The 22,183-nt window shown below is 39.3% G+C and overlaps 1 protein-coding gene across 1 annotated transcript in view; it reads right to left on the bottom strand.

The window, feature by feature from the left end:
* The window catches only part of MARCHF11 (membrane associated ring-CH-type finger 11), a 29,222-nt gene extending 8,234 nt beyond the window's left edge, over nt 1-20,988 (bottom strand). The window contains exons 1-2 of the mRNA XM_054381902.1: nt 20,683-20,988; nt 18,944-19,099 (exon numbers count right to left, since the gene is read on the bottom strand). Of these exons, the coding sequence (XP_054237877.1) occupies nt 18,944-19,099; nt 20,683-20,988 (462 nt within the window). The remainder of the gene's footprint in view (nt 1-18,943; nt 19,100-20,682) is intronic.
* Nucleotides 20,989-22,183: the final 1,195 nt, after the last annotated feature.

Raw genomic sequence — 22,183 nt, 5'->3', positions numbered from 1 at the left:
AAACTAGCTGGGCAAACTCTAGCCCCATCACCTATTCCAAAGCAGACTTTGTACACTGCCATCTTTCCTGTTCCTAATTTTGAACATAGCTGCTCCTTATAAAATTGCAACAGGGAGCAGCTGGAGAAAGCTACTCCAGTAAGGATTTTATTACCTCTTTTCCAGTCTGGCAATAATTTTTCTCTTTTTCCTGTTGCTTTATGAAATCTCTCTCTTTTTACCAGTAATTTGGTACCCAGTACTGTATGACCATAGGATGAAGAATAATTCAAGTTGCAAGGGGCTGTGGGACATGTCTAGGTCAACTTTCTACTCAAATCAGCATCTATAAGCAACCTGTTCACTTCTTGACTGTCTGCAGGTTGAAAGAGGTTGGGGTTTATTGGGTTTTTTGGGGGTTCTTTTGTTTTTTCTTATATCCAATCTGATCTTCTTTTGTTCCAACTCATACTTTCTTCTACACGTTGAGTACCACAGTGAAGAACCTAGGTGAGGTCCTCTGACCCTTCTCTTTCAGCTTCTTCCATTAACTTTTCTGCTGTTGCCTAATTTGGACATCTGGTGCTGCATGCTTTCTCCTGTTGCAATCTTCTGAATATAATAGCACAAAAAGACAGCTGTATAACAGTTTGTAAATTGTCTGTCTTGAAATGCTATCCTTTTGTAATGAAGTTAAGCTCATACTAGATATTTCATTGAACTTCAGGGTTTGGAATGGGACTATTAGTATTACATATTACATTTTTATGGTAAAAAAATTATGGATACTAATTTCCTTTGTTAGAATTCTTCTTTTTTAAGGTCAAGGAAAGTTATTAACAAGCAATGCATGACAGAAAGGTGTGAGCTTCTTATAACTCAGATATTACTTGTATACAGGATTGAAATGTCAGGACTGAAATTCATAAAACTTTCTTTAGACTCTATAAAGTTATGTTCCACAAAATATTTTTTTCATTTCTCATGTGAAGCCAAATAGTGTGACTTGGCTGAAAATGATTGAAAATGCTATTAGTTATGTATTTCTTTCTATCTTCTTTCATTCTTGGTGTGAGACAGACCTGTAATAAATATGCTCATAATGCCTGAAAACAAAGTATATTTACATGAAGTAAAGCTTTAACTATCACAAAATACTAAACAGTCAAATTCCTGAAAGAAGCTGGCAATAAATTGAAAAGACTGGTTTGATTTTCTTTCCCCATAAGTTTTACTGAGTTTGGGTACAAATTAAAAGAATTGAACAGACCTTACTGAGACTGGCACATTCTTCACATAATGAAGGTATTCTGTAGTTATGAAACTATGCACATGTAGTAAGCTTGGAAAGTTCAGTGCTGTACTTAGCCATGCACAGTACCAGTAATTAGGCAACCAGAGGAACTACACAGGATTGTATTGTTTGGTAGCACTGCATTTCATAACAAGGCTTGTGAAAAGGAACTGCAGTTGTGATCATATTATCTTCTTCTACCTGAAGTCTTACTCACAGCATAACTAATATGCATGTGTATATACTCTAACAGACACTCAGACACTCTTTTTTCTATTCTTTTTAGAGTACCAACACTCACTTAACCCATATCTGATTTCTCACAATCATTTATGTTATTGTATGCCCTGTCACTTCACCTTTTAATGTCAAATAAACAGCTTACACTAAAGAGATCACAAAAATAATGTAGTAAAAATAATTCAGGGATAGTTAGTATTGATAAATTGCATTTAGTATTTGACAGACTAAATTGTTTAACATCCCAAATTTAATGATCTCATTATTAGTGTGTCATATTTTAAATCAATTACTTGCAGAAATGTTTCTCATTTTCTTCATATAATTTGCCTCACAACTCTTAATTGCTCATGATTATAAATTGTCTTCCTAATTTGTTTTTGTCGTTTGCTACTATACATAATTGGTAACTGTTCTTTTAGCTGATTTCATCAGGTTAGAAAAGATCTATACAGACTTTTAGTGTCAGCTTCTGTAAAGTACATGACACTAAAAGATATGAGAAAGATTACTATTTTCCCATTAAAATTGGAAATTGAAAGAAAATATTAAATATAATGCATATAATAACTGTAATTTGTCAAAAATTCATTAATAATCCTGCAGTGTCATGATGTACTATGCGATTTCTGCTGTCCATAAAAAGAACACATTTTACCTTAATTTAAAATGGTGATAAAATCTTCCCTTGAAAATAGTGCCTTCATAAACAAAATATAATTCATGCTTTTTATTTTAATGTAATATTGTCTGTCCCTTGAAAACTTCCTACACATTTACTTCTATTGACACTTCTTTATGTTTGGCTCTTACAATTTATTTACTACTGCTCTTCGTTTTAAGAATCAGCTGGTAGACTAGAACATTAATGGTACACTGTAGTTCTAATGCTGACCTGAGAAACATTGCTCCTCTTTTACTGCATAACGTTTTTTTTTTTTTCTTTTTGAGGTTAAGGTTGAGACTTCCAAAGGTTGAAAGGAGGATATTGTTTTGATGGGCTAATTGTTACAGAATAAGGTTAACACAGCTATAGGCATGTCTGTATTAACATGAAGAAAAATATAACATTAAATGATCTGTCATCTTTGAGAGAAATCAATATTAACCTAGATTTTTTTAATGGTGTTGTGTAAAAGTTTATTGTACACTATATAGCAGAAAAGTGAACTAAACAGTACTGAGACTGTGCTTGTGCAATGTATTACATGAAAAATGCCTGCAATGAAAACTACAGGTTTAATAAAGAACATACAAAATTTAATTATGGCTCCCCAAACATGCACCAGCTTCAATTTGCAATCCACCAAAATTCCTTAAACTAAATAGTTGTTGGAGGCTACTTCACCCTTCACTCTCAAAAATGCAGCTCATTATTGGACACTGCTGACTGAATCCACTCATTCCTTCTAGCCATTCTGGAACACAGATTTGATATAAAATAACTAAAAATAGCTGGCAAGGACCTATTTTAACATAACAGGATTATTTGAAGACATAGCATAGAATCATAGAATTGTTTAGGTTGGAAAAGACCTTTAAGATGATCACATCCAACCATTAACCTAACATCGCCACATCCGCCACTAAACCATGTTCCTAAGTGCCATATTTACACATCTTTTAAATACCTTCAGGGATGGTGACTCAACTGCTTCCCTGGGCAGCCTGTTCCAGTGCTTGGCAACCCTTTCTGTGAAGAAATTTTCCCTAACATCCAATCTAAACCTCCCATGGCACAACTAGAGGCCATTGTCTATTGCTTGCTACCTGTGAAAAGAGACCAACCTTGCTACAATCTCCTTTCAGGTACTTTTAGAGAACAATAAGGTCTACTCTCAGCCTCCTTTTCTCCAGGTTAAACAGCCCCAGTTTCCCCAGCCACTCACAAAACTTGGTTTCTAGACCCATATCACTTATTTGACTTGAAAAAGTTTTTGTTAAATTACTCTAATTGCTCTGTTTTCCAGAATCAGACAGATCTAACAAGAAAAACTTTGTTCCTAGTGTCATTCATTATGAATAAAACTTTTTAAAAAGCAAGATAACACAATAATTTTGGTCGAGAAAAATGTTTCTGAAATGTCTGATCCTTACTTTATCTTAGATGTTAGACATCTAGATAAGTAGATAATTAAGTTTTCTAACATGTTTTGCAGTCAGCACACATTGACTACCTGATTTTACACATGTAGTGATATTGCTAACTTACTGACCAGCCTGGATTGGAAATGTATTGAGTACATACACACAAACATTCAAAATGCTTTTTTTCCCCTGTAGGCCTCTATTCTTATCTGTTGTTTTATTTTTGTAACTAAAGAATCAATGCCACAAAATGTGCAGCTCACCATTAATGCTTGTGCCTGTAGTCATAAAGGCCATCATCTTTTCATGTATCAGTGAGCTCATCAATACAGATAGTTTGGCTTGCATTTAAGTTCTCAATTGGCTTGGAAGGCTGTACCAATATTTTACATGGGACATTCTAAGAGCATGACATGTATTCTGTACATCCTGAGCAATGCACAAAATCTTCTCATTCTATTACCTTTCAAAATCTTACTATTTATTAAGCAGAATAGTTTATCTTATGATCAGTGTTAGAGTCATGATCTGAGACCACAAATAGAGCCGTGATGAAAACTTTATTAGTCTTACATTATTTTTTTCTCTGACAAATTAGTAGTTATCTTCTGATGCTGGCCAAAAAAATAGAAGGAATGAGTCAAGACTGCAGGACTGTTTGACTACTTTCACTCTCTTAGAGACAGAAGGTGGATATTTAGTGAACTCCCTCTCCATTTTGAGGCACTCAGAGTTTCTGGAAACACCTGTTGATTAAAATAAGGATATTAATCCTCTGTATTAACTCTCCTGTCTATTAAAACAAGGATTGTAATTGTATCCAGTCATAAAAGAAAGTCTGGCTCTTTACTAATGAGGATACTTGAAGCAGGAATCATTGTGCAATAACTTACACAGTATTCTTAATACCTAAAAACATGTGAAAACTGTTAAAAGTCCTATTTGTACCAAATAGTTTTTTCTGATTCTTTATTTCACTCTTGTGGCAGTTTAGGCTGGGTGCCCCCTGCCACTGCTGCATGAGATACACCTCTGGTGTCCTGGGTGCCCACCCACAGGGGTGGACACAGGAAACGACGTATTTCTACCCATAAGTCCTGCACCCTATAAGGCCATCTGCAGAGTCATCCTCTTCCTCTTTCTTCCCTCTCTGCTCCCATGGGAGATGTCCTCTCTTATCGGGTAATGCCGGGGGAGTATCCTCAAGGCCTCTTAGGCCTGTCTAGGCCTAATGCCAGGAGGAGAATGGAGGGGGGGGCAGTCTCAGACCTGGCCAGCCTGAGACTTGCCTAGCAGCGGGAGGGGGAAGAAAGAGCCCTGGGGGGTTTGGGTTTACCCTCAGGTGGGAAGAAGGGAAGGATTGGGAAGCTTTGGGAATTCTGTGAGGGGTTCTGTATGCTTTGGGATACTCTTTGTCACTATGTTTTGTAGCTTGTAGTTCTCTGTAGCTTCACCAATTGCTTTTCCATTTAAACTTTCCATTACTCTCCAATCCACTTGTGTGAGTCTCATTCTTTTGTCCCTTTTGGGGCAAGAGACGATCTGTCTGGCCCCAAACCAGCACAACTCTTCATTAAGAATTGCCTGTTAATCCACCAGCATCAAATTCTACACAATACTTAAAAGTCATGTTATTTTTCAGAGATGTATTTATGAGAAATCCTTAAAGCTAAAGTCAATTACTCTCAAATAACTGATAGGAGACTCTAGCCAATTAAGTTTAGCCTAGTGGCCTAATTCATCAGCATTGTGAACATTCCATTGATATGCATATATTTGATGAAAGGCAGAGAATTAAAATTACTACTTTATGTGAAAAATTACTATTTCTACTGTAAAGTAGGAACTGCTCCATTTGTGTTGCAGCTTTATAGGAAATACTGAGTTTCATTTCAACTTAGCTGCACTCTTGATAGCATTACCTGAAAATTTAATAAGAATGAATGGAGGACATGAAAGCCTGACACAGCTGTTTCATTCTCTGCAGCTGAAAGATGATCTACAAAACTGAAAACTTAGCTCAGGTGTAGATTGTTATGTATAGATAGATCCACATTCCTGGAAAAACGCTGAGGAAAAAACCCACAAACCCACAACATTCTATTTACTCAGAGGATGTAAGCCTCAGAAAGATTATAAATGAGATGTGTGAAGGAGATATTAACAATTTTCATTCTGTCTAGTCACTTCAGAGGGTTAGCCATGTTTGCATATACACCTCCATACTTCTCTTTGGAGACAAACAGAAAGCATCAAAAAAAGGGTTCTGGAATTGCTTTTTCCTTCTCTTCTGGGAAAGGAACTGTTTGTAAATTCTAGCTAAAACTGGTGAATACTCTTAACTGGAAAAAAAGTGCTGAGCATGAGGCTATGATTGTGTATCTCACTCACCAAATGCACTCACCAAAGATGCATAAAAGAATTGCTCAGCATAGAAGGAGAGAACAAGCTTCTTCCACAAAAATAGCCTGGCCACTAGCCACCATGTAGAAGGACCACAAGTTCTTGAGCAGTAGGTGTTTTTGTTTGAATCAGTAATAAAAATTTTTCTAATAGTTTGGGGTGGCCATGGTTTTGATTATCCAGTTAGTTACAAGACTCCATTTTTAAGATCTGAAAAAATGTAAGAGGTAGCACTTAATTACAGAAAATGGCAATTTACATACTAAGTATCATAAAATATGACAGCTCTATCTGTAAAGAAAGGAAATAGTTGCCTTTATAGTGCATGGTACATCAGAAAGTCTGTTTCTCTCTGACTTTATCATGAATATGTCTGAAATCCCTTGGAAAAATATCCAACTGCACAATATAACTGATGCTTTTGAACACTGAAAATAGCCAGTTTTCTGACTTGTTATGTTGTGCATCAGCAAGCAGCAATGTTTATAAATATCAAAACCTGTAATATCCATTCATATTATTGTGTTTGAAAATCCCCAAGCTATAAATTGTTCTTGGCTTAATAGTGCATTTATGACTTACACATAACCCATGTACCATGTTTTACAGTACAAACACAGGCATAAACCAACCTCACTTTCTCTCAAATTTAAGAAGCAGAATAGAGAATAGAAGGGAAGTGCATGCTGTCCATGTGGAAAACACACTTTTCAAGGAACCGTTCTACAAATTGCCATTTTTCAAGTTTACATTTATAAATACAGTCACATTCTGTTGTCTCTACACAATAGTCCCCTCTTTACATTTGCTAATTACATGTAACAGAGGTATTGGTCATCTTTACAGAACAGCAGCTCTCAGATTGCTCTGTCCTACAGTCAGCACTGTTTCTGGATTCCTTAATATTAACTATAACACATAAGCTCTGAAGAAACTAGTTTAGGGCACTCTTGAAAAAAAAAATCTAGTGTTCCTACAGGAATAAATCCTGAGACAACCTCTTATGCACTTGGGAAAGTATTTGCACATGGACTCCTGCTCTTCTTGATCTCTCTGGAATGGATAGAAACAGGCAAGTAGATCTTCAAATGCCCCTGGTTCTGCCATTTTATTACGACAAAAAATTACTGATAGCCAAACTATCCTTAGAAGGATGATCCCTAATGAAGAAAGCAGGGAAAGTTTTTCCATCTCAGGCAGATTCTTGCTACTCAGTAACTAGATTCTAAGAAACATGAAGACCACAAGCTGAGAAAATTCAGAGCATCTAAGATTAGTGACTACAAACAGAGCTAATGGAATGTGTCTCAGACATCTAGTAAGGGGAGGGCTTTATACTCTTCTTTGCTCAGTCAGATCTGACTGACTGTAACTTACCCAGCATCTGACTTTGAAGTAGAGACTATTGATATGGCTCGATATCCTAAAAAACTACACATAAAAGAAAAAAAACCCACAAATAATAGTAATTAAAAAAACACAAAACAAAACAAAAAAACGACAAATGGCCAGTATTCTGACACTGACACCAGACAGCCTTTGCTGTGCTGTAGTGAAGTGGATCATTTCTACCATATTAGCCTCAATTCACAGAGTTAATGAAGTTAAGGGAGAAGACAGATCAAAAGAATAAATGCATGATTTATCCAGTCAGGGAACTGGGAATAAGTGGGCAGCCTCCCTGCTGGAGGAGAAAGGTTGGTACATTTTTGTGTCTATGAAAACAAGTCTCAGCAAATTTCCAGTAGAAGAACATCTTTTAGAATGTCACTTTTGAATGCCTGCTCATGGTCCACCAAAGTCCAGTGGCAGAATTCTCCAACAGAGAGGTATGCAGCTGCTACTGTGGACCCACAACTCCCTGTAGAGAGGCTGAGCATCACAGACATACTGAGCGGTATGATCATGCTCTTCCAGCATACACAGACATTGTCATCAACTGATTTGTTTGATTAATGGAAATAAACACAAGATGAAAATTAATTACTCTTTTGGAGCAAAGCAAATTCCCATAAAAATCTGAGTTTTAAAATGAAGTTATTTAACAATGGCAAGACTCTGTAATGGATTGTCCAAAGAGACTGTGAATGCCCCCTCCCTGGAGATGTTCAAGGCCAGGTTGGATGGGACCTTGAGTAACCTGCTCTAGTTGAGAGGTGTCTCTGCACATGGCAAGAGGTTGGATTAGATGATCTCTAAGGTCTCTTCCAGCCTAAACCATTCTATGAGTCTATAATTCTATGAAGTAATTTTCATTTCATAAAACATTCTGCAAAACTATTTTCCCTCTTAAGGGAGCCTACAGGAAAGGCAGGGAGTGATTCTTTTACCTGGGAGTTTAGTGATAGGACAAGGAATAATGGCTTTAAACCGAGAGGGAGGATTCAGATATTGGGAAAAAAATTCTTTGCTGTGAGGGTGGTGAGACACTGGAATAGAAATAGAAATCAGCCTGTTGTTTATCACTTGCCTGAGATTCAATTGGGCCAATAGGGCAGCTGAAGCCAGCAAACAGTAACCCAATGAAATGGGACTCTGCCAGGTTGTGGCCATAAAAGACAGGAACATAGACCTGATTGGGGAGCAGCAGTGGCCAGTACACGTGCTCTTACACCAAAAGGAGACTCTGTTTACCAGACATGTTGGTGCCTGTTCCTCATCCACTAAGCAGGTCATCTTGTCATAGAAGGAGATCAAGTTCCTAAGGGAGGATCTGCCCATCTGCCCTTCATGAACCCATGCTGACTTGGCCTGATCATCCGGTTGCCCTCCATGTGCTGTATAGTGTCACTCAAGATTATCTGCTCCATGAACTTTCCTGGCAGCAAGGTCAGACTGACAGGTCTGTAGTTCCCCAGATCCACCTTCTGGCCCTTCTTGTAGATGGGTGTCCCATTTCCTAGCATCATAGAATCATAGAACTGATTTGGTTGGAAAAGATCATCGAGTCCCACTGCTAAACTAAGACCATCATGATCATTAAACTAACATGAAGGCTCATGTCCACACATTTCTTGAACACCCCCAGGGATGGTGGCAATCATTCTGACCTCTCTCTTTACTTCAACAAGTGAGAACTCTACCATTTCATCACTGCTGTGCCCAAGATGGCCTCTATCTGTCACATCACCCACAAGTCCTTCGCTGTTCACAACCAGCAGATCCAGCTGAGCACCTTCCCTGCAGACCGGACAGAGTCTTCCTTGGATGGCAGTCATTGAAAAACAGACTTGACCCTTGTGATCAATTGGCTTTATACCAAATGTGATGTATATGGAATTGAATGCCTATTGGTCAGGTGTGGGTCACCTGCCCTGTCTGCTCCTTCCCAAAAGTGTGATGTTTTACTTACGGCACTCCAACATGGCACAAAATATTTAGCTGTGACCATGGTTTCTCTAGGAGCAAGTGTAAGCAAGTGCCTTTCTGCATACCAATCCTTGGCAGTAACTATAAACGTCAAGCATTATCACTGTTAGAAACAGTTACTGTCTGAAAAAGATGCCATTAACTTCAGAAAGTGCAGTTAGAAGAGACTTAGTTGAAAAGTAAAATTAATTAACAGAGAATTGCTTCTGGTTTAGCTCAAACCAGGACACCCCATGAAGCATTTGATGGTCCCTGACCTTACACAGTGTAGTGGATGATACGAAGGTCTTATCCCTTAAGTTTGACAGATATCAGAAGGCATCGGTAACTAATTTTTTATTCAGTGCAAGCATTCAGAAAACAATGAGCTGATACACAATACTCTGTAAATGCTGCTTGAGCAGGAGGTGGCCGCCTGTATTATGTTTCAAGGAGATTTTAAGTCATCATTGTATACTCACACACAGGTAAAGTATATTTTTTGGAAGATGACATAAAATGACTGGAGCTTTTGATGATTTTTGTGGTCACGAAAGAAGGAGGTTATGGGGAGGACAGTGTTGCAAGAGCAGGAAAAGGCTGCAAGTGTAAGACTCCTGTTCATGTTCTTCTGATATGTATCAGTGAGATCACATAAGCCGTTATGCCAGCTCCTTCAACTAAAATATGTCATATTGCTTTTCTCCTATGAAACAGCAGCCCTAAAATAGAGATTCACAATTTATTCATCCAAGGCGGAACACAATGTGCTGGGAGTAATCACAAATTACAGATTGTAAACTGCAGATTACTCAGAAACATAAAAATATTCCATTAAGAAGCAGACTGCCTATTCTTGCCCAGGGAGCAGTGGGAGCTTCCTTAAAAAGAAGAAGAGAAGGTATACTGAAGTTTACTCTTATTTTCTCCAGGTGCAGTTTCCTGGATGACAATTTTATGGAATTTGCTTTTTTCAAGATTTTTTTAGTGCTTGGAATAATCTGTTTCCAGTGTTACTAGAGTAGGTAAATATACACGAAGCTAGCAAATGTTTCACCATGATGGTAAGGTTCATGACTTTTCTGCTTGCTGCAGAAATGGCAGAGTTCAATACTGCCCTGGAGGAAAGACACTGCCAGAAAAATATGCAAAAATATCAGGGTGGGGGTAAATAACAGGAGGAAAGAAAAGAGTGTATGGTTAAAACTGGAATACTCCTTCTCCATCAGCTTCATTGAAATGTGCAGAAAAGTAGAAAAAAGAAATGCAGACATAAAGAAAATAAAGAAACAAAACATAAGGCAAGGAAATCGATGGAAAAAGAGTCATGCAGGATAAACTCGCAATGAGGGTGTTCTGACTCAGACAAGTACTTCAAAAGAACTGAGGTCAGATTGTTCTTTCACTGTCACACTGATGGCATACTGATGGCATGAAAGGAGGTAAGGGCTGCCCCCTGCACATTGCTGAAGCAATAAGAAACGGTCTTCAGTCTTAATACCAAACATCCAATTTGAATCTATGTATGGGAAAAATGTTTCAAAAAATCTATGTGTCATAGCTGTAAAAGCTATCTCCCCAGTTGAACAATTTAAGAAAGAAGTTAGCATGACTGCCAGGCATTGGGAATGCTTCAGTGCAAACTGACAAACATGCAAAATCAAGAAGCCACGAAAAGAAGTTTCAAAATTAATTTAATACAACTTTCTTTGACAAAAACAATCAGTTTTGGAAAAAAACTACATTGGCACTTCACAGCTGAAACTTTCAAAGCTCACCTGGACACATTCCTGTGCAACCTGATCTAGGCAAACCTGCTTTTGCAGGGGACATGGACTAGATCATCTCCAGAGGTCACTTCCAACCTCTGCTACTCTGTGATTCTGTGATTCTGTGCCTGGTAGAGAAGTCAGGAGGTTATGCTAGTATTTGGTGCTACTTATATTGCTGAATAAGTATGAGCTAAGGAATCGTAGACAAGAGGTATGTCTTGGATTAACACAGCCCTCTCACAAGCCCCATCCCCAGACCCCAGATGCAGAGCTGTTGAGATAAGGACAATTTACTACTCTACTGCAGGAATATCAGAAAGCTGAAATATCGATGTATGCAGCAGCAGAGGAACAGGTACAATGTAAACAGTAAAACTGAAACTAGAAAAAAGAGACATACCCTTGCCCAAAAGCTGGGAGGAAAAAAATCCAAACCAAACCAACCAAACCAAACTGAACCAAAACACAGAAAACCCAGAACAGAAAACTTTACAAGCTATAGAATATACTGCAAGTCCAATAAGCCCTGTCCAACCCCTTCCTGTCATGCAGAGAGCACAATGTTAGCATGGTATAGAATGTATGATCCAGCTTGCACTGTGCCACTGGTGGGGGGAATGGACAGCCCCATCCACCGTCCCTTGTCGGTGGTAGTGGGGCCAGTCAGCTAAACCAATATGAGGTATAAAAGCAGTACACTATCATTTATTAACAAATTTTCATATTAAGAAATAGAAGAAGCATGCTGAAACAATCAGTACTTGGTTACAATGCTTTTCATAATCTCTGCTGATAGGAATTAGACTGAATAATCAGGATTTTGGACATAATACAAAAAGGAAAAAATTGTGTTTGTAATACTTACAAATCTTTATGGCTAAATAAATTTCATTAATTTTAGCCTAGAAGGTAAAAGACTCAAAGGTTCCCAAATGCAGGTCCCAGAACACACCCTAAGCTTCATATTTTTCACTTAGATATCCTAACCATTTAAAATGGCAGTACCTACGTATATGTAGCAATGTTGTTTCCCATTCACACTGCCCTTTACTTGTGGATGTATTTTTCTAATGGAAATACCAGCAATAACTGTTATTCAATATATTTGTTCTGATAAACAGCCTGGCACCATGTCTCATGGTAGTAATTTTGCCCCATGAGGATCTTTTCCTTTGAGTAGTTAACCCACTATTTTATAAACCAAGTACATGACACTCTTTAAGTCTATGTCAATACCTATATCTATATATCTTTCCACCAGATTAGGATGACACTTGTAATTAAAACTTTCTTTCCAGGTACAGTTCACAGTTTCCGTTGTGCTAATTATTGTTTCACACCATTCATGCGAACTACTGTGGGCACAATTTACACATTCACAAAATAAACATCTTTTTTAATAATTTGCAGGAAATAAACGATTAACATAGGAGGGGCACAATCTCATGTTCCTTTGATGTTACTTTTTCTAAAATACAGTTTTATTTATTTTGCATATGTATTTGATTATCCTAGTAGACACTTCACAAGTCGAAGAGAACTGCCTAAGATCACTATCCCCATGTCAGTACAAAATTGTTCTCTATAATCTCTATAATCACCATTTCTTTGCCTAAGCAATTTTTTACTGATACTTTTCTACCTTAAACAGACAGATTGATAGTCAACAAATGTCCCTTTGTTGTTTTGATTAGCTTTTCACCTAGGTTTATTATAGTCTTTTGTATTAGTTCTTACCCCTACCTATCACTGTGATAGAATCAGTTCATTTGTTCACATACTAGTTTTCATTATTTTATGATTTTCAGATTATTGGTACTGATGATTCTTCCATCCTCTGACATTAGTTACCAATTTTCTCCATCCTTCTAAACCTTCTGCAGTTTTGTTCCTCCTTTCCACTGTAATGTCCATCTTACACTCCTTCAGCTCTGTATACTGAGAGTTTATTTTTCTCATAGAATACTAGTAGTGCATCAGTGGTCTGCTCATTTGCCCCATAACAACATTGTGCATTAGAGCATTGTTAGCCATCCTCTGAAAGGCTAACAAAATGTTAATTTCAAGCTTCACTGATTTTTGTCTACACACCTTTTTTTCTGCATTTATTTTCTAACTCTCTACTTTTATCTCTGAGTCTCTCTGCATTAATTATAAGAAAACAAAGAATTTTCTCTCTGATGCCTTCTATTTATGCATTTCTGACAGTAAGAAGCATCAGGCAGTATATTTTTACTGTCCTCTCTTCTTCTATAATCTCTCTACTCTAGTGTCCTTCCTCCTAATCCACTTGCTTAATTCAATTATCTTTTTCAGTGTCTCATGTACCTTCATATCTTTTCCAAAAGGTACACAGGAAGTATATAGTACCACCAAAGAAAAAACCCCACACCTAACACCATTGTCCACTCCAACAGCCCTGCTGTCCTTTTTTGAAACTTATAAAGTACACTATGTAGAACAGGTCATGATCACCAGCTTCTACTCAGTGCATGTCAGTGAAACAACCTGAAGTGTATCACACCAAAAGGTCTGTCTTTTCTCATAACTTCTCCCTAGAAGCAGACAAAAGTAGATGCTTAGGAAAAGAGTGAGTGTGAAAAGTGCAACTACTGCATCTATGCTGATGACTGACTGATGTACTTTTCTGTTTCATACTTCTCTATCTTGTCAAGATTAAAATAATCATCTCTTTCTACCACCTTTTGTACAGATGTAACTGTGCATTAAGGTTCATGAAAATCTCTAGAATTTTTATGTCCCTGCCCTCCACAAGCAGTATCATCCTGTTCACAATATTTCTACAACTTGCAGGTGCTTTTCTATGCAGCATATCTAAGACTATTCATATTTTTAAAATTAATTTCTCATCATTATTTAAATCTTACATCACAATTACTGTAACACAGCTTTCAGGCTCATGACAACTGTAATTTTCTCAGCAACCACAAGACAACTTCAAATGTAACTTTTTTTAGTCAATTAGTTTGACGGTGTTACTGCCCTTCTTTCTCCACTGTGCTGTTTCTTGTCTTCCTTATCACAACAAATAAAAAAAAATACTTCACTTGATTTTTTACATCCTTCCATGCTTTTACTGGCATGTTGCATTCTAATGCACTCAGACATTGAATCTCATCTCTCTTCAGTTCATGATACCTATCTCAGCCAAGTATTTTATTTTCTAATAGCCCTTCTATGCTGTCTTTACCTTCAAAGTTTCATTATTTTCTTTTCAAGAGACATCATAAAACTCATCCCATTTGAAATGCCAAAACCTCAGCTATACTTAAAGATGGTTAGTGTACAGAGGCCACTGGTTTTATATATCCCCACAGACTTGTCCCTTATCTCTTGTTCAAACTTCTTCATAAATTGTCCAAGACTGGGACAATCCATTTTGTTCTTTGCATGTGTTGACATACTGAATAGCACAATGTATCCTCCTGGATCTTCATTACAGCCAATGTAACAGTGACAACATTAATAGATTGCTGTTAATACTTAGCATAGTTTGAAAGTATAATTGGAGATTTGAGCATTCTCCCTTTACCCTTCTTAGTAATTCCTACAAAACGTTTTCATCCAGCTGAGCATAGTCATTAGCAATACCATCTACTAAACATTTACTACATATTTTTTTCTAACACTGGCCTCCATGTTGAAGTATTTGAAGAACTTGAATTTTGACCTTTTTAATACACAGTCTGCTACAGTCTTGTTCATGCTTACCAAATTAATGCCAGTGAGATTACTCGAAAGTGTGAGGACTACTCACATAAACAAAACATGAAAAATTGAAGCTGTAGTTCACAGAAACTGTTGAATGTAACAGTCTTTATGCTGAATGTCTCAAGTGTTAATAATTATAATTTGGGCGACTGAAAATCACTGAAATCAAGAGTGACATACCACCTCCAATAACTACATACTTGCTTAAAGAATACTACAGCAAACCCAAATTTTTTGTCTATGTTAAGAAATTTCATGTAGTTAGGAATTTACCTTTTTTTTTTAATAATGGTTTTGTGAATTTCCTGATGTCATAAAAGGTGGTGAATTGACATGCAATTCACTTTTAAATTAGCACATCAATCTACTGCATGACTTTTGGAATAGGCCCAGTTCACCTAAAGTACCAGAATACAATGTTTTAATGAACAGAAACATAGGATATCTTAAATATCTAATGTAATACTATTTTATGACAGACTATAGTAACACTCTAGAAAAGGCTATTCTCTAAATATTTTTATTGCTCACTTTTATAGAAAATAATGAGGTTTAGGGTCATGGTTTGATGTGGATGCCTTTAAGAACCATAGAGTTACAGACTTCCAGAGGCTAAATAGATGCAGCAGGTGAATGCCTGCATCTAGCCTTAATAAGGGGGACAGCACAAGCTGCGTCTTCCCCTTCTTCTCCCTCACTCTCTCCCTTCCCAGCTGGCTCCCTTATCTTGCTTTGTGTGGGAGCTGGGCTCGGAGCAGCCTGGCTGGGGCCTAGAGCTGGCAAGCTGATTTCTAGCTGTGTCATTTTCACCTTAGGTATGGGGGGAGTAGAGAGGCATTGGGGGTGGGGGAGGTGGGGAGCACAGAAGCCTGGATTTTTGGCCTGGTTAGTTGGAGGTTGGGGAGAACTTTGCCTTAGTGGGCTTCTGTATTAAGCCCAGACTATGGATTTTGTGTATTTTATCTGCTTTGCACTGTAGTATTAGTTATGAATAGCGCTTCCGTTTAAACTCTTCAATTCTACCCAGTCCATGTGTGGAGCGTCTTATTCTTCAACTACTTTGAGAAGAGTTGAAGAGAGCCTGCCTCACTCCTTAAACTGAGACATTTAGCACCAAAGTATCTTTTCTCACCCTTCATGTAACCGTGTTCTACCTTTAAAAATCATCTCTGAATCTCACAGGAGAATTGACATTCTTCAGTATACATTCATGCTTAACTGCAAATTTAGTGAACTAATTTGCTAACAGCTGAATAATTAAATATCACCAATGAAAAATAAAACTATTATATTTCCCATAGGACAGTAATCTGTATAAATTATAAAGCTCAGCAAACCAATTGTTCTTCTTTCTTGTTCTTTCTTTCTCTTTGTTAATCTGAAATTTGCTTTAAATGTGTTTAATTTCCAAGTCAGACATTTAAAGTTTTTATCATCCTTTTAAAATCGTTTCAAAAACCCTTCAAAACTCCTCGCCCAAAGGATTATTTGTTCCATCTCCCCTCATTATAGTTGGTGGGGTTTTCTAGTTAATAACAGAAACTTGTCTATTGTTGGATCAAATTCCATCCCACCCTAAGGACCAAGGCCAGCAACATGAACATGTGTTTTCATTAATGAGTTAGTGCACAGTTAAAGATGTCTTTCTGATATGATCTTGAGGATACTAAAAAGAATCCAAATTTGCATTTCCCTGTGAAACACTATATTAAATATCATCAGTCTGTTTATGTGCTCATCTCCTACTCTTAGTCCATTGGTTAATTTGCCATTTTTTTATGTTTTAAAATCTATTCCTGTATTAAAATTCTATGTGTTTACAAGAGTGGCTTCCTGAGATTTAATTAAGTAGCAGTTACTGAAATATACATACAAAGTGACACTAGAAAAAAAATTATTGGAGTAGTCATTTACCATAGTAAATTTTGTTGCTTGAATATACTGCCTCCAAAAAGGCACCGCTTTGGAATAACTTTCCCTGTCATGAAGCAACAGAAACCATTAAAAAAATTAAATATAATTTGGAGTATTCACATCTACTCTAATGTTCTGAAAGAAAACACAGAAAAAAACTCCTATTTCTTAACTCCCTACACATTGTTACATTACATAAATACATGAGGTAAAAGAGAAGAGCATCCTTTTTTTCTCTTACAACACTGCCTATACAGGTCTAGTAAGTTAAAGACTGGTGAGGATAATTTTGAGAACATGAACTGGGGCTGACTTGTAGTTGTAGAGACAGTGAACTGTTCCTGTCCAAATATAGTATCTAATGTAATGCAAGAAGCCCTGCTTGATTGGGAACTTTTAAGCGTATTAGCTACCCCCAATGAAGATCTTGTAAACTACTTGAATATTGAAATGGCCTTAGTTTTTTACCAAACCTGACTGAAAAAGTATTTTTAAAAAGCCTTTTGTGGAGTCAAGCAAATGATTCAGAACATGCCCTAAAATTTAAACAAAAACAATATCCAATAAGACCAAGCCAGTTGTAGAAACCAGCCAATACCATTACACTCAAAAGTATGGGAGAGGAATGAGGGCATTATCAAGCCTGATCATCCTTACAAAAATACAGACAATTGCAGATTTGAGAATTTCTCTTAGATTCTGTAACTACAAGAGGAATACTCAGTAGAGTAGAATGAGAAAAGTATTACTGTGTCCCTCCAAAGAGGGACAGGTAGGTGTCTAATGACATTTCAGATGTCCTTTAACATCCCACTTGACCTCCGGCTGTAGTTGGAGCCTCTCGTAAGTTGTGTCTTATCTGCTATCCCTTGTAGCTATTTTGGCTACATTGGAACATTTCAAATAGTACTAGGTGCCTCCTTGCAGGCAACTGTGTCATGTCTTTTCAGAGTCTATAATTGCAAATTAATAATCTAACCTTTGCTAGGAAAATTATGAGATTCCTGTGGATATACAGAAAATAAAGATTTTTTTAAAGGCTAAATAAAAGTCAGAAGGATCCAACAGAATCACATGCCAAGCCACCATACAAAGCCTATTTAGAAATAGGCTCTTCCACCTTCATTTTCTGGAATATTTTACAAATCTATTATTTTTTTAATATCATAAAGGTCCTATCCAGGAAAGCTTATCAGAAAGTTTCCTTTATGGATTCATAAAGAAGAAAACCTGAAGTTACAACTGGCTCTGAAAATACTTGCACCTAACTGGAAAATCTGTAAGCAAATGCTCCAGACATCCTACATCCAAGGAATGCTTATCACTCTCAAACACCTGCCATTACAATCCAGGCATGTTTTTTCTGTAAAATTCCAATCAAACTTGAGTGCAGAAAAATGACCTGAGTGCTCCAGTCTTTGAGAGTTCCATCACCTCTGAGCTCCTAGAATCAGAATTTCAAAAATATACAATTATCTTACTAAATGTATTCCTCAGATGTTATCAAACACAATTTCTAGGATGGAATTTTAAATCTAAAAAGAATCCTAATGTGTATTAAGGCTTCCTTAACAGATCTGCTGAAACTTTGGGTTTCCCCTCCCCTCTCCTTGAACATGCTAACATTATAACATTCTAACTTTAAGGTGTAAAAAACATTACAACATGTTTCAGCTTCTGAAACAACTATTGGTAGAAAAAACTTAAAGAGCATTCTGCTACTTTGGACTGTGTCAAGATATATTTTTTTTTTACAGTAAATGAATACACAGGCATCAGAAATTTTCTTTGCCTCCCTCCTCTTGACCTCTTGATGAATAAATGAAATCAACCTTTGACTGAGCCTTTAACAAGCTACAAAGATCTGTTTACATTTTTGAAGTGAATCAAGGTGATCCAAACTGTTCTGTCATATCTCAGTGTGATTTATCCAATTGCAGAATTTAACAACCTCTGAAGACCATTTCTATGGGAAGTGAAAAACTACAGGAATGTAACAGAATCGAATGATTGTACATTTTTATATGAAACTGCTCTTAAAAATTAACTTCAAGTGGCTGCAAGTGCTAACCAATGAAGCAGCATTTTCCAAAAAACTTGAAATAAATGTAAGAATAATTTTGTTTTTAAAATGGCTGGAAAAACATATTTTAAAAAGAAACAAACATATTACCTGACAAGGCTTTTTCATTTTAATTGCTATGACATGGTATCTGTAACAGCAGAGTTCACAGGTCCATGATCCCCTTTCACTTATCCACTTTAACAGGCAAAGCTGATGAGTGTATCGTACTGAGCCATCACAGCGGCAAGGATTTAACAATTCACCCTAAAAAGGAAACACAAAAACATTGATTTCAAAGGGATATTTTATGTACATATATACTCAACACCAAAAGATATAGAGGTCTGTAACAGTGAACTGGTTTGGGTCTTGATACATGAATGTGTCCAGAGAAGGGCCACCAGGATGATCAGAGGGCTGGAGCACCTCTCCTATGAGGACAGACTGAAAGAGTTGGGGCTGTTCAGTCTGGAGAAGAGAAGGCTCCGAGGTGACCTTGTTGTGGCCTTCCAGTATCTGAAGGGGGCCTACAAGAAAGCTGGGGAGAGACTTTTTAGGATATCAGGTAGTGATAGGACTAGGGGAAATGGAATAAAGCTGGAAGTGGGGAGATTCAGACTGGACGTGAGGAAGAAGTTCTTCCCCATGAGAGTGGTGAGAGCCTGGAATGGGTTGTCCAGGGAGGTGGTTGAGGCCCTATCCCTGGAGGTGTTTAAGGCCAGGCTGGATGAGGCTCTGGCCAGCCTGATGTAGTGTGAGGTGTCCTTGCCCGTGGCAGGGGGGTTGGAACTAGATGATCCTTGTGGTCCCTTCCAACCCTGATTGATTCTATGATTCTATTATTTTGGCTATAAAAATACTCAAAATTTAAACTGCCTCAGGCACTTCTAATGAGTCAAACCCACATAATGGTCTACATACGTACATGCGTGAACCAAGCAAAAGATTACCATGCACCAAACAACAGTAGCATTAGCCTTTTCCAATACGTCAACTGGTACCTAAAGTGGTATTTCTCTGACAGTTATTTGTAGTCATTACTAGGAAAGAATTGGGTGATGTCACAGAGAACCATGCTCTTGCAGCAAGGCTCTGCATGGTCTGGCTAGTCAGCTGTCACACAGGACCTCAAATAATGTAACTAAGTAGTCCTCTCAGTAGTTCACATATTTCTATAATATGCAAATCTGCTATTCTCTTCCTTCCTTGAAAAGCAGGGTTGGGATTTTTTTAGCTAAGCTACAAGATAAGCTATGAAATACTAGCTAAAGACCCATTGCAGATATTTTGTCCACTAATGTAAAGAGAAGACACTTGGAGGTCTTCTCAACAGTACCTGTAAAGTGACACTCATTTTAAATTCTAACGGAAGCCTGAGAAATTTGCATTGTTTAAAAGTCCCTGAGGGGTGAGCCAATGAGCATGATGACAACATGTTCAGTGTGCAAGGTAGCCACAGCAAACCGATGAATTTTCCTAAAGCTCTGCACCAGCTCATAATTGCCCCAAGCGCTTGTTAGAACCACCACGTTCAGGAGCCGAGGCTTCCTGTGCCCATCTGGCCGCGACACAGAGTGGGGCTGGAACGGCCCGGGGACGCCGGGCCTTGCTCGGCAGCGGGCGGCAGCGCTCGGCCGCTCTGCCGCCGCGCGGTCAGGCCGCCGGGTGAGAGGCGTGGCGGCACGAGCAGGGCAAGCTGTGCTGAGCCCTGTCCCTGGTGCTGATCTCCACGCCGCCGGCCCACCCGGGCCCCGCCGTGTCACTCAGTCGCCTGTCGCCCTAGATAGCGGTATGGGCGTGGAGTCTGAGGAGTCGGTCCCGCAGCGGAGCCGCCCCGCTCTCCTTACCTGCTCGGCGCCCTGGAAGCAGATCTTGCAAATGGGGCCGGCGCCGCCGAGGTGGCTGCCGCTGCCGCTCTCGCTGCTGCACACCGAGCGGGTGTCGGGTTTGTCGCCAGCGGCGGCCCCCACCTTGGAGCAGCCGCTCTCCGAGCCGCATCTCCGACCTTCGCTGGCGCTGGAGTCGCCGCTCCCTCCGTCCTCTAGGGCGTCCCCGCTGGCCTCCCCGGCTCCGTCCGGCAGCCCCAGTGGGACGGCGCGGTCTCGCTGCGGTTCCTCGGGAGGGAGGACGACGCTCCCCCCGGCGCAGCTCATGCCCGCGCCGACCCGGGGCACCCACTCACCCGGGGCGGTGACGGCCCAAAGCGACGGAGGACGCCGGGGCGGCGCGGCGGAGGAAAGAGAGGCAGGTCCGGCAATGCTGCGGGTCGGGTACAACGCCAACCGCCGCCCCCAAACGGCCAAGCGAGCGCGAGCGAGGGACCGTTACCCGGCGTGAAGCACGGCGGGGGCGGAGGCCGCGAGAATCATTCACGGCAACCGCTACGGACCCGCAGCCGCCGAGGCACCTCCCCCGCACCGGTGCGGTATATGCCGCGCGACGGGCCGGCGCCCGGGACTGGGAAGCCCCCACCCTCGCCAGCACCCAGGCGCCGGCCCGGCCCGGGGAAAACCCTTCCCCGCCTCCGGACGCCACAGTCGCACATGCCTTTCTGCCGGCTCCCTGCGTCCCTCCCATCAACACCGGCTTCCCCCACATGCCAGCGGCCACGGCACCCCTACCCCCTCGCCGGGACGGCTTAGCATTGCTCACTGCCCTTTCCCCTGCGGCCATCCGAGTGCTCCTGTGTTTCGCCTCAGCCGTAACAGTGGTGTGTTGTTTGTTGTTTTCCTCTCTTCGGCCACGTAAATCCTGATCCCACTGTTCGTCACCGCACCCCAGTGTTCACAGGGTTTCTCAAACCTGGCATGCCAGTGGAGGAGCCAGTCCTTTAACGGACTCTTTTTACTTTACTGGGTTTTTCACTGCACTTACAACAACAGAAGGAATGTTCAACAGTTGTTCTTTGGTTGTGAAACAGTCCTCCATGTCTTTGGTGACTGGCTTTCTTTAAAAAAAAAAAAAAAAAAAAAAAAAATATATATATATATATGTATCCATTACATCACTTCATTTTCAAAATTAAATTTGCTAAAAACATCACAATCAAGTATCTTCTAAAAAACCCCACACTACTGTGCTTAGAAGTTCTTTAAAGTTTGGCTGGGGCTGCTGAAGGAAGGTGTGAATTTTAGCATCAAGTATAACATCAGTGTGCATTTCAGTTGGTGAAAATGACAGCAACAGCCTGTGTGGGGAAAGAAAAAGAAAAAATATCAAAAAACAATTGTTAAGCCATATGCTCTTCAATAGCCACTTTTAGATTCAAAGTGTGATCAAATCACCCATATTCTTCATCCGTTGCTTCCTGTGTAAGTCTTAAGATGAGGGTATACCTCAATGAGCTCA

Source organism: Indicator indicator, chromosome 6 (genome assembly GCF_027791375.1).
Source record: "Indicator indicator isolate 239-I01 chromosome 6, UM_Iind_1.1, whole genome shotgun sequence".
Lineage (NCBI taxonomy): Eukaryota > Metazoa > Chordata > Aves > Piciformes > Indicatoridae > Indicator > Indicator indicator.
This window is presented reverse-complemented; position numbering and strand designations above follow the sequence as displayed.